This window comes from Antrostomus carolinensis, unplaced genomic scaffold (assembly GCF_000700745.2).
Source record: "Antrostomus carolinensis isolate BGI_N321 unplaced genomic scaffold, ASM70074v2 scaffold34768, whole genome shotgun sequence".
NCBI lineage: Eukaryota > Metazoa > Chordata > Aves > Caprimulgiformes > Caprimulgidae > Antrostomus > Antrostomus carolinensis.
Window position 1 is genome coordinate 8068 of NW_010331474.1, and position 12958 is coordinate 21025.

At 38.5% G+C, this 12958-nt stretch overlaps 1 protein-coding gene across 1 annotated transcript in view; it reads left to right on the plus strand.

Annotated features, from left to right (window-relative positions):
- The window catches only part of GALNT7 (polypeptide N-acetylgalactosaminyltransferase 7), a gene marked incomplete at its 5' end in the record, with an annotated part of 17653 nt that extends 6810 nt beyond the window's left edge, over positions 1 to 10843 (plus strand). The window contains 5 exons of the mRNA XM_029086288.1: positions 1179 to 1301; positions 3283 to 3501; positions 5653 to 5751; positions 7083 to 7211; positions 9949 to 10843. Coding sequence (XP_028942121.1) covers positions 1179 to 1301; positions 3283 to 3501; positions 5653 to 5751; positions 7083 to 7211; positions 9949 to 10086 — 708 coding nt within the window. The remainder of the gene's footprint in view (positions 1 to 1178; positions 1302 to 3282; positions 3502 to 5652; positions 5752 to 7082; positions 7212 to 9948) is intronic.
- Between the last annotated feature and the right edge of the window lie 2115 nt (positions 10844 to 12958).

A 12958-nucleotide genomic window follows, 5' to 3' on the forward strand; every position in this document is an offset into this window, starting at 1 on the left:
AGATTTCTAATATCCTCTGCAGCAATCTGAAACCGTAGCTGAATTTTACTAAAAGTACATTCAGAGCTCCCCTAGCTACTCTTGCTCTTCGTGATTTTGAGGAAAGCTCCGAGTGCGCTTTCTCAGCTGTAAATCCATATGCAAAAGGTAGTTATTGAGGATGTTACACACACAGGGTCTTTATCCTCCCAATTCTCCATCTTGCTTAGAGCTAAAATAACATACAGTAGTTTTGTAATTGAAGTGCTGACTATGTAGAGACCTCCGAATTGGTTTATGTAGATTACAACCAATCTTTAGAAGAACTAAGTAGCATTTATCAATCTTGCATGCTGAGGCTGAGATGTTGAATATAATGACCTTGCATATCTGAGGGGTTTTTTTTGATGAAACTTCAGGAAATCAATATGATGATGCAATGAAGGAAGTAAACTATTCTGCCTATCTTTCCTAATACTATCAAGTCATATTTTTAATCTGTAATTCAGACTAGTTTGGAACATCCCCAAAGTTATCTTGAATTTGGATTTAATGCTACATTTCAAACTTGTCAAAACTATGAGCAGCTATATTCAGATTTAGGTATGTTTTCTTTTCCCCATAAATGGATTGTCCAAGGATGTGTGGGAGGGAGGGAATTTTGGAATGGTAACATGTTTTACCCATTTTCAGCTGCTATAGTTAAAGAAAAATCTGTTTGTACTTGGAACAGTGGGTCACCGAAGACATCCTTATCTCCTACTAGTCTTTATTAAGAAAAAATTATATGTGATGGGCATCTAACCAAAACTGATCTTAGTGATGGTATGTGAATTGCATTAATAAAATAAAAATATTATTAATTCTGACGTAATAAAAATTACCTAGTTCCAGATTTTGTGCACTCATTCATTACTGTTGTTTTCAAATAGCAATGGAATGAGATGGCAAACATTTTTTAAAAGCTTTGTGAAAAAGTAATTTAGTTGAGTAATTCAGTGGCTGAGTTGAAGATTAACTCAGTACAGCCTTTCATTTCAGAGACATATTATGTTTACATCTGAAGTGAAAATATTGAAATGTATCACACAATTGGTATAGTAAGAAAAGTTGTTGACATTTCTTCCATAATTTATTGTATATGTCTGTCTTAAATTCCTATGCGTATATATTAATAAAACCTTTGCTTTATCTTGTAGATCTGGCAGTGTGGGGGAAAACTGTTGTTTGTTCCCTGTTCTCGTGTTGGACACATCTACCGTCTCCAAGGATGGCAAGGAAATCCACCCCCTGTGTATGTTGGATCTTCTCCTACATTAAAGGTACCGTTTTGCTACAACCTCGAAGGTGGTTTTTGGTTTTAGAGAAGAACAGTTTTAAATAAATCTAAATTATCGTTAGCAATTTAAAGAGCACTTAATCCAAAACTATTTAGTGTCTAAAGCTAAGATAGTGATCTTTATTTGCTGTCAGCACCCCAAGCCTTTGCTGTGCTGTGCCCAACTGAAGTACAGACAACTCTAGTAACTCCTGGAGATGATGGTTGTGGGTTTGAAACCTCTTTTGGCTTGATAGGGTGTGATCCTAGGCTGAGTTAGCGAATACAGTAATCTAGCATTTCTCTGATCTTTGTGGCTGCATTTGTTAATTAAGAAGCAGTGAATGACACCTGGGAAAACAGCATGATCTGCACTTCATCGTAAAGGTTGGTAACTCCTCAGGCACCTTGCAGGTTCAGAAGTGTTGCTTAAGCCATGATATTAAAAGTAGACATTATGTCAAGAAAGAGCTGTCTATATCTGAAGAGATAGTTTGAATTAAGAAAAACTGTTTCATATAAGTTTGCACAGGAAGAGCAACAACCCTCCTGTTAAGGTTTCCTATTGCCTGATTTAAGCTTCCTCTTGTGCAGTATTTTGGCATTGGTAAATCCTGTTCCCAAAGACCCAGTTCTTTGTAAATTCCAATCCCAGAGACATCTTAGACATTACCTGTGATGACAACTGCTGGTAGGGTGTCTAGCTGAAACAGAGCTAGGTTTCTTCTTAGTAGCTAGAATAGGGTTACAGAGTGTGGCTTGAGCTAAGCTAGCAGTTGGTTCTGTTGAAAAGAGAATGTCCTACGCTAGCTTAATATTGGAAAACTAACCAGTTACTCCAACAGGGGAAAAAAAAAAAAAGGACTCTATTAGTAATATGAATTGATTAACATTTTGATCAAACAGGCACTAGTTACCAATACAAGGGAGAGTAGGGAAATGAGCGTAGCTGGGAGTAGCAACAGAGCAATGGGAGACAGGATAGCAAATGATAGCTCCGTTGCTCAGTGCAGGCAAGGTGTTTGTTTGCCTTGTCTGAAATTATAAAAACCATTTCACTTTTTTGAAAAGCTGATCAAAAATACTTACTGTATATCTAAACACTGTACATGAGTCTGCTTATCTGCTTACTGGGTACAACAAAACACTGCTGAGTATTCTTAAATATTAAGTTGCTTCTCTGTACAAGGCAGGATGCAGGAGTAGCTTTCTACCTCTTTGGGCACCCTCCTATCCCCATAGTAAATGTGCTTTTTTATAGCTTTGTTCAATTTATGCTGGATGTGGATTAAAGTAAAACTCACAGTATTCTGTGCCTTTAGTCAGATCTAATAAGACTGTTTTAACACCAGGTCATTAATGCTAGAAGAGTTGTACAAAGTGAGATGTACTTCTAGAACGTGTGCAGGTTAATACAGAGATAAGAGCCAGCAAAGAGACTTGAGAAGAAAGATGCGAGGGAGAGACTTGTTCACCAGGCGAGCTATCCATTTTTTTCCCTTTCTCCAAGCAGCAATAAGAAGATAAAATCTCCTTGGTGTGTCATAGCTGACCCACTTAAGACTTAATTATTTTAGCCTTAGTGGGCTAACGTATATCATTCTCTGTATTAAAAGTGTAGAAGGTGAATAGAAACTCTGAATTGCAGTTCTGGTACATAGTAAATGATTACACCATTTTATTGCACCCATAACTGAAGAGTCTTTATTTTCAAATAAACATTCTCTAAACTTAGAAAAGTACTTCTTACTCTCATTAAGCAAGCTAGTTTATTTTGCTGGCTTCAGTCCTAAACTGTCATTTGCAAATAATATGCATGTGCCTTGTATAAACTGCTGAAGGCGACAGATTATTAGTGCTAAGTAATAATTTCATGCTGTTACTTTCAAAGAGGAGAAATCCTTAAATTTCTGCAAGTAAGACGCAGTTGCATCTGACCTGTTGTGTGTGCCTTGAAGTAGCAGCAATGTCCTTATTCTTCACAGAACTATGTCAGAGTTGTGGAAGTGTGGTGGGACGAATACAAAGATTACTTTTATGCCAGTCGGCCAGAGACAAAAGCACTACCCTATGGAGATATATCTGAGCTGAAAAAATTCCGTGAAGATCACAACTGCAAAAGTTTTAAGTGGTTTATGGAAGAAATAGCATATGATATAACTTCATATTATCCCTTACCACCTAAAAATGTGGACTGGGGAGAGGTAAGTACACCATATAACCTGTATTTATTTATTTTAGGGGCTTTTTTTTTAAAATTAGGAATGCAAAAGGAAGCGATTGTTACTTGACATCAGTCTGACTTGATTACTGCTCTACTAAGGTATATGATGCTAGACAGAGGGCTATAGAGATAGAACCTAGGAAAAAGATTATTATACACTTTAAAAGGTGCAATTTTTTTAATTAGCTTCATAGTGCCCTGAAGGAATATTTTCTCTCTAGCCTCATCTTCAGTTCTGTCTAAAGCTCTTTTTTTTCCATAATTGGAATTTAGGGGGTTTTTTAAAAGAAAAAATGTGAATCCTGTGTGCGTAGGAGTATTGGCGAAGATTAATAGGTGAAAATCTTTTCCTGTGAAGGCCTAGAGACTGGATCATGAAATCCAGGTGGAGTACGTTCTGCCTATGTTTGCTAGCCTGGAATGTGCTCATACAGTTACAGGTTCAGTAAATCTCTTATCTGCATGTAATAATTTGATATCATTCCTTAACACTCATTCCCAGCCTTTTAGTGTATATGAGTATGACTTTGCTAAATTAATAATGTGGTTACAAATTTGGCATTTTTGCATGGTTGACGGAGAGAGACAGCAAGTCACCAAGCTAGCGCAGGACACCTCACTGAACCTTACCTGTTTTATTCTGGCATTGAGCCCACACCTTGAGGAGCTCTTACTGCAGGGCTGCTGCCTGCTTTCAAATTTATTTATTTTTTCCTTTTCCGTTGCTTCAAGCCTTGCCCTGTCTCTCCTGTTAATTTCACTTTTGCAGATTATGGAGGCAAAATCAGAAAATCATCTTACTAGCAGAAGAGGACTCCTGTGTCCCACCAAATTTAACAGCCTCCTTTCCAAAGATATGATGGACCTGTTCTTGTAACTTCAAAAGAGCATTAGAAAGTACAGATCTATGCTATTTCCAAGAAAGAGTCATCTCTAATTTCTCTTGAGGAATTAGTGACATATAGCGTGCGCATGGTGAACGAGGGTACAAATAGCCTTGTATCTGAGGGACCAGGTGAACAATGGCTCCTTTATTTCTTCCCTAAAAGCTAGCACAAAGCGTCAGTTATCACAGTAGCATTAGACCTCCTTTTGAATCCACATAAAAGGTTAGGAAGGCACGTTATATATTACTATTCACTGAGGTGAAAGTGTCTAAGAGAATAAAATAATAATGGCCACCTTGCAGGATAATAAAAGTGAGCAGCTCTGGCGAAGCAACAGTAAAATCTGAAGTTCAAAGCCCTCTCTGAAGTTTTCTCTTCTTCACTGGCTGCTAGTTATCCTACATCTGAAAAATTTTTTTCCTCCTATTTGTAGCACCACACTAATTGCATTTCGAAACTGTCAGGAATGGAAGTGTGGGGTTCATCTTCCCTAATGCTCTCTCTGGAAGTCAGGTCTAAGCTTAGTCCTCCAGACTTTCTTCTACCATCACAAAGAAGAAGGAGGCTCTGTCAAAGAAAATCAGTCTGGAAATAATGGGGTTTTTGTGACATAATGTCTTTGTAAAGCTGTTTGCTGGCCCTTCTGAGAAGGGACTGGGATAATCAGCAGTTGAGTCATGCTTTCTGACAGGACTTCTGTTCTTTATCCCTATGCCTGTGCCTGCCCCTCATCAATTTTATCTCTTTTTTTCCCATGTGATTGCTGCTGCAGAAGGTACTTCTGAGCAGCCAGGTCAGTGGGCTGTGCCTGGCTGCAGTTAATGGCTGCACGCAACTTCTCTGCATCACGTTCCTCTCATCCACAGGATGAGAGCAACTTAACTGAGCTCCTGCTTTATTTATGACAATCTGGGAGACTAAACACGCTTTGATAGGGGATTGAATAAATCAAAATACTTGAAAGTCCTACATTTCAGTGTCATTAATTCGGAACTTAGCTTTGCAACTCTAGCTTCATTACTGTACTCTTAACGCACATAAGAGCCCACAGATTAGCATGGGCAGCTTGAAGCTCCATCTGCCAGAACAGTTAACATCAGTGTTTAAATTTCATACGCAGGTTTGTCTTACATCTCTCTGGCAGGTATCTGTTTCTGGTTTGAAAGTTAAGTGGGAATTTTCGGAACTCCTTCGTGTTTACTTTTTCCTTGAGACTAACTTACAGTGCAAAACCTCTTTTCCAGATTAGAGGCTTTGAAACCTCTTACTGCATCGATAGCATGGGGCACACCAACGGTGGCTTTGTTGAGCTTGGGCCATGCCACAGAATGGGAGGAAATCAGGTAAGGGGCTTGGAGGCACATCTGAAGGAGAATTGTTTGCTGTGGATGAGAACAGGCTCATTTTCTGTATGTAAAGTCACTTAGGTGCTAGCTACAAAGATATGAGTTAGGGATTCTCTGTAAGCACACTGACATTGCTAAAATACAGGAATCTGAAAATACTATTTCAAACACAAACAGTACAAAACTGAAGGCAAATTCAGAGTCTCTTCAGTGAAGCAGGTATTTGAGGAAGCAAGGACTATGTTTTAAAGCAACTGTGTTACTGCATTAGAACAACTGCAGCTCTTAGCATTGCTGCTGATTCATCATTTATCTTCACTTAATAATTCATCCTTCAGGAAACAACCCTCCTGCTCACTTTGACTCTGTTATTTCACAAAATTGTTGTACTCTAATGGAAGTATAAAACAACACTTCTGTGCAGTAACTCATCTTCCACCACAGAAGACAAGAAATCAAATACAAATTTGTTTCTGCTTCATTTACAAATTAATTGTCAGAACATAATTACCAATAGATGGTTGCATTCCAAGCTCCTGTCGTGTTTGACCTGTATCTTCACAAACCTACCCACGCTACCACACAAACATGCTGTCTGTATTTACATCTTCTTTTTTTGGTTGGAAAACTTTTCAGCATTTGAAGTCCTTTTTGATGCTGATGTAGACTTTGACCAGGCAAGTTTTGTCCCAGAAGTCATGAAATCGCATGCAGGATGATGCTTTTAAAAATTATATGTGGGTTAGCTCTTAGTAGACCCTGGAAATGTGTCTTTTATTTTGATATTTAATGAAAATGTTCCCTAAGCTACTCTTTCTGTATATGTTACCCCCCAAAACCCTGTAACAGTTATTTCATAAGAAGTAGCTAGGATAATGTTTTTGTATCTGGATACATTAGTTTGATTTCCTCCATGAGTAAAACACCAGAATTGTACTGTCTTCACATGAAATTACTGTCCAGGACTAAGGAATTGCTACCGTATCTTTGGAAAGGTAGTGGATCCTTTGGCCATCAAATCATACAGAAGCTTTTAATCAAACACTTTCAGAAGTCCTCCAAATGAGGATCCCTTTATTTTTATCGTTTTTGTCTTCCTAGGTAAGTTTCTTAGCCTTCTAAATCCTAAAAGAAAGTTCTCCATTAAATTGAGTGTCGTGATAGTAAAGGTGTGTTACGTCATGTAAAATAAAGAGCCTTCCTGAAAGATGGGTGTAATAACACCAAACAATATTTCGAAGGATGCGATTTCTTTGGTTTTTTTAGTGTTTCTAAAACAGTTGTTATTTTGAGTCAACTGTTTAAAAGGTGCCTTTTTTCCCTGTTAGCTTTTCCGAATCAATGAAGCTAATCAACTCATGCAGTACGATCAGTGCTTAACTAAAGGACCAGATGGATCCAAGATTATGATTATGCACTGTAATCAGAATGAATACAAGGATTGGCAATACTTCAAGGTATGCTACAGTTATATAGCAGAAAAGAAATTATAATCTGCATCCTGGTTTTTTGCATGTTTTTTATTATTTTATGTATATCTGAAAATAAAGGTCTACAACAAGGTTAACTGAACCAAGTAGAGTAAATTGTTAACTGCATATTCTTGGAAATCCATGCTTGTCGGGAAGACTTCCTCTAGGGAAAGATGCTTTTGCTAGCAGTTCTACTTGCTGTCTGCTGTACTGAAATCTTTAAGGACAGTATCATGAGGCTACATGAGCTGCCACAGGTACGTTAGGAGTTAGCACTTGTCTGTGGGGAAGCAAAGAGGATATCCACTACCAGTGACAGGATTTATAAAAGCTGTTACCCTCTCTGCTTCTGTGCTTTCTGTCCAGAAAGTTTCTTTATCTAATGGACACTGTGAAAAGATTATTTAAATGCTGAGGTGCTTTTAGCAGCTAGGGTTGACATTAGATATAATTTTGGGAGGTCTAAAGTGAAGTGTTGCTCTGTTTAAAGACAAATTTTTTTAAGCCTACATGGGAATAGGTAAACATTGCGTTACTCTGCCTTTTTGTGTTGTCTTTGCCTTCATCTGTCTTCTTTTTCCTGTTCATAAGCCATTCTCTAACAGCATGCTCTGCTGTGAATTCTGGGTGTGGCATCATTATGATGCTATTGCAAAATCTATGAATTTTTAATAAAGACTTGGAATGTTGGCTGACATACACGTGAGGGCTGCTAGAGTCTATTTAGTCACGACATCTGTAAGTCCTCTATTAATTCTAGTTTTGAAAATGTTATTTAAAAAAATGTCTATGGTTATATTTCTGCTTATCTCATAAAAAATGAGACTGAATAGTCTAAGGGTGACATTATCCTTGGATATGGCTCCACATAAGTTGGTTCCGTGTCTAAGAAACTTCTATCTCGATTTTTATTCAGGCTATCTAGCATATTGCACACTCATTAATTCATTAGCTGGTTACCTGGATTGTGTTTGACTGAAAGATGTGGGCACTGTTGAGTGCAGCAAAATCTGTTTGTTCCTTAAGCCACCCCACTTTTTCTGATGTTTGTGTAGAGCTAGGAAATATCAAGCACCATAATGCCATTTCCACCCAGCTTGCTTGTGCCATATAGACAAACAAAATTCTTTAAACCTGAAATGTAAAAATCAGTAAGCAGTGTTTCAGTGCCTGCCAAACTTTGCTTTAATATTGGAATAGTATATAGCACTTGCTGACTCTCCAGCCATGCTAGTGTATGCCAGCATGTTACTTGGCTTTTCACGAAGTATTTATTTTATGCAAGAAAGATCCATTTCCTCCACAGTGGTACCAGGTTGTGTAATTGTTTGCTTATTACTGCAAGTTATAAGGAAGCCCGGTAGGCTTGGTCTGGGCTGTAGAACAAAACACTGACTGGCTTCCAGAAGGCAAAAAAAAAAGGAGAGTGAGAGTGAAAGGACCACCAAGGGTGTGTAACCAAGCAGATACTAGAAATTTGGCATGCTGTGCTGTACAGTACAGAGGGTATGACGATTTCTTCTGATGAGGAGGGTGTAAAGAATGAAATGCTTATGAACTGCTGAAAAATGTTGTGGCCTCCTGTAAGTGAAAGCTGCCAGCAGATTTTATCTGGTGGGTCGGTTGGTTGTTTCTGGAATGAGTGTTTGTGTGCCAGTTTGGTGAGGGTAACATCTGTGCTGCTTGAGCATTGAGCAGCAGCAGGGCTTTGGTGCCCATAAGCGAACATCCAGAACAGGGCTGGCAGTGGCCTGCTTACCACTCTTGTGCAGGCATCTCTGTACCTCTCCAAGTAGAAGACCCCCATGTCTGGCCACACGGGAGAAGCAGGTATTGAGCTGAATCAACATTTGGACACGCACATGTGTGTGGGAGTGATGGGGTGATGAAGAGGGTCTCCAAGCCAGGGGAATTGTGTATTCCCGTGGGTGCTCAGCACACGGGGCAGGGCTGCGAAGCCCCAGCCTGGCAGCAGTGCCGTGGGTTTGCTTCTGCTCCGTTGCTCTCCAGGCTAGATGCAACCAGTTAGCGAGTCAGGGCTGCATTTGGCACGGGGGGTCAGCAGGCGGGAGAGGAGCCGCAGGCCACTCTGCAAATGTGTGAGGCTCAGGCATGGCAGGGGGTGTGGAAGGAGCCAAATGTGCGAGTCTCAGCCTGAATGTGCTGGGCACAGTAGGTCTGCAATTTCTGAGGCAGCCTCCTGTTGCTCCAGAGGCCAGGCTTGCTCATACTCTCATACCCTCTTCTCTTCCTTCTACCAGCCAAACAGGGAGCAAAAGTTAGTCCTTCCCCACCTCCCCCCCGCAGTGTGGTTACTGTTGGTGTTGTGCAGTTACTTTATGTGAGGGCTAACCGAAGGGGGATCTGCCCACTGAAGTCAGTTCTCATAGAGCTATCCTCGACAGTTAATCTTTTGGTTTGGTTACAGGATGGATGAAAAGGCTGGAAGCATTTTAGACACAGTTTTGCTCATTTTCTTAGCAGTTTGTTGCCTAAGAAAAGTGGAAGGGCATCTCAAGTGGACCTACACATATCGAACCTTTCATAATAGGAAGGCTGTGAAAGTCTAGGTTTAACAAATAGTAAAATGAGTATAGAACTGATCTATTCTGGGACCTTGAAACCTGTTTTTGTAAATAACTACATTACAGTTGTGAAGAAAATGTTAAAAAACAAAATAAAAGAAAAACCAACACATGTTCCTGATGGTTTTGTTTTCCAGAATCTGCACAGATTTACTCACATTCCATCAGGGAAGTGCTTGGATCGCTCCGAAGTCCTCCATCAAGTTTTCATTTCAGAGTGTGACTCCAGTAAAGCAACACAAAAATGGGAAATGAACAACATCCTTAGTGTGTAGACAGACAAAATCTACCTACTGACACATTAATTTGTACAGGACTGAAAATAGCCTGAAAACTGCTGCAATTATTAACTTTGTACAGCTGCGAGCCTCCTGGCTTGGATGAAGGACATAGACGAACTGTGATTATTACAATAACATTATCATCCGCAGTTAATGTTTACAAAACTGCTTTACCTTAAACTCTGTAGATGTTTACATCTTTTTGTTTTAAGATGTTGGTAAATTAATGTGCTGTTAGCTATGTTTCATAGGAACATAGTTAAAAGCGTTGTCGTCGTCTTTGGGATTACACTCAGGGGTCTGAAGGCAGTTTTTTTACACACACTTGAAAAGGTTGGAGTAACCAGATTTTCATAGAACTTGGTGATTATCAACCTGTTGTATATTTTTATTTAATTTTACATCTTACTAAGCACTGCCACAGGTAATTAGCCAGGGTGGCCTTCTCTCACAGTCATGCTGCTTTTTCAGAAGGTGAATTTCAACATATTTAGTGCCTCTTTGATTTCTCTCTTTCACAAGAAAAGCATTTGTTGGAAATTATACAATGGATTTTTCTGAGCTGTCACCAGGGGTAGGGACCAATGGTACCACCCCACGTAATTACTGTGTTACTGAAGACAAATTTCTCTTACTGGTTTGGCTGCTCTACTTCGACTGGACGCTTTGTACGGTGCAAAGAAGAGTTAGTGTCAAGTTAGTGCTAACGTGGTACATTTTGATGGGAGTAAGCACCCTTGTGATTCCAGTTAAGAATTTATAAGCACTAACTTGCTTGTTTAAACCATGCCTTACATAAAAATAATTTAATAAATAAATAAAGCTGCACAATTATGTAAAACCTAGAAAGAATCCAATGCTTTGTTTATATTGTTACTTTAAATCGAAATCACTTTGAAGTGGACTAAAACTTTTAACTAGGAAGAAACATCCAGCTTCTTAACACATCTGCGTAATTCTTTACAAGGAGATCTGCCAGCTAGTTTGGATGCCAGATTTAGGTTTGAAAAGAGAAATGGAAATCCTGAAACTGCATTTAGTCATGCTAATTTTCTTCTTATTTTTGTCATTGGAAACATTTCCTGAGGGATTACAAACATAAAATACAACCGCTTGGTGCTATAGTGTACAGAATAGAATGTGAAGACAAAGTTTCTAAAAATGTTCTGGAAAGGAGTTGATGCAAACTCCCTTAGGAGTATAAATATTTACTCTGAATGAACAGAGAGGTGGAGGAGAAATTATTTATCCTCACTTCCTTATTCCAGATTTTGTGACTGTTAAATGTTGACATCGGTGTACTGATTTCATAAGAGTTATGCCTATAACATGTCACACTATTAAATATGACTAAATACTTCCCTGAAATCTAGAATAGCATTGCATGCAGCTTCCATTGATGTTAACAAGGGTTATGTATCATATTTGGTGGCAGAGTTTGATCTTTATAGGGCTGTCTGCACTGATCTATTAGTTTGGGATCTTTCCTAGTTTCTTTAAACTGCTCATCTATCCTTTCAGAGCTATGAAAAATAGCAAATAAAGGAGGGAGAAAACTGGAAAAAAAGGAAAATAAGGGTGTGTGCCGGTACTTGTTCCTTGTGTGTATGAAAACTGACTCCATTTTTGTGTGTTGGGTAGATTAATTTAATCATACGACTATGCATAAGAGAAAGGATGGTGGCACATAGATTGTGCGGGTGTGCATTTTAAATGGGTATTTTGTGCAATTGATTGAAAGCTGATGCTGTATGGGAATATGAATTTGTATGTGAGATGAAACCTTACAAAACATGAGATCGTAAGAAGCTGTTGCTGTAATGACTTTTTCCTACTATAGCCAGCTTGGAAAAAAATAATTCCCATATTCTTGCTTTGTAAGTTGATAATAATATCACTATGCATTTCTACATATTTTATAAATTTGATTTATGCAGATTTTGATACACTGTATGTTTCTGTAGAAATTGTATAAATCTTTAAAAAATTTATTAGGGATAAATCTGGGAAACCTATGTATATCTTACTTATGAGTTACTTGTTTTTTAGGTGAAGTAAATAAAATATTTGATTTTTTTGGGTTTATTATACTTTTACAGTAAGAGTAAAAATTTATTCTTATCTTCATAGGATCCCCATATCTCTAAATCTAGACAACTTCAATGTTACAAACTTACAAATATTAAAAGTATTCTATTTTACTTTTCATCTAGGTACCTTTTGTCGTATCTGTGGGGACTCAGGTTTTTTCCCAGTGAAGTGAAAATGAAGTTCCCACTGAGAGTTGCCACATGGACACATGTGGACTTTTTTATCATCTGCCCTGATCTAATTAGGTAGATTTAATATGTTCATAGAAAATGTACTTGAGAATGATTTCTAAAGTAGAACCAAAGCTCAGGACTAATTAGTTGGTAGTGTTTTGACCCTATCTTAGTTCATGTGTGTTTCCACAAACAAACACGTTTCAATCAAACTTTTTTTTTCCCCTGAGAAGGTTTCTTAGCAAAAGAGTACGCAATTAAATCAGGACACAGAAGACACAAGTTCTGACCTGAGAGGAAGCCTAAATGCTGACATTTATAGCACTTTTTTACAGATGGGGTTCTTGTTTCCCAGCCATGTCTGCCAGTGTACTTTCGTGTATTCAGTTTTCAAAAGGCTCCTTTGGCAAAACCCTGGGGGTATGTAGGAAATACCCTTTTATGTACAGAAGCAGGAACTGATAGAAAGGATGGGACATCTTCATTAGTGGAGATCCTAGCACCAGGATAGCCAACAGCACCTTTTGGGCAGTACCAAAGACACTGTCCACATTGGTGACATCCTAGAATCAAATCATTCTATCAGTTCCTTTACTATCTGC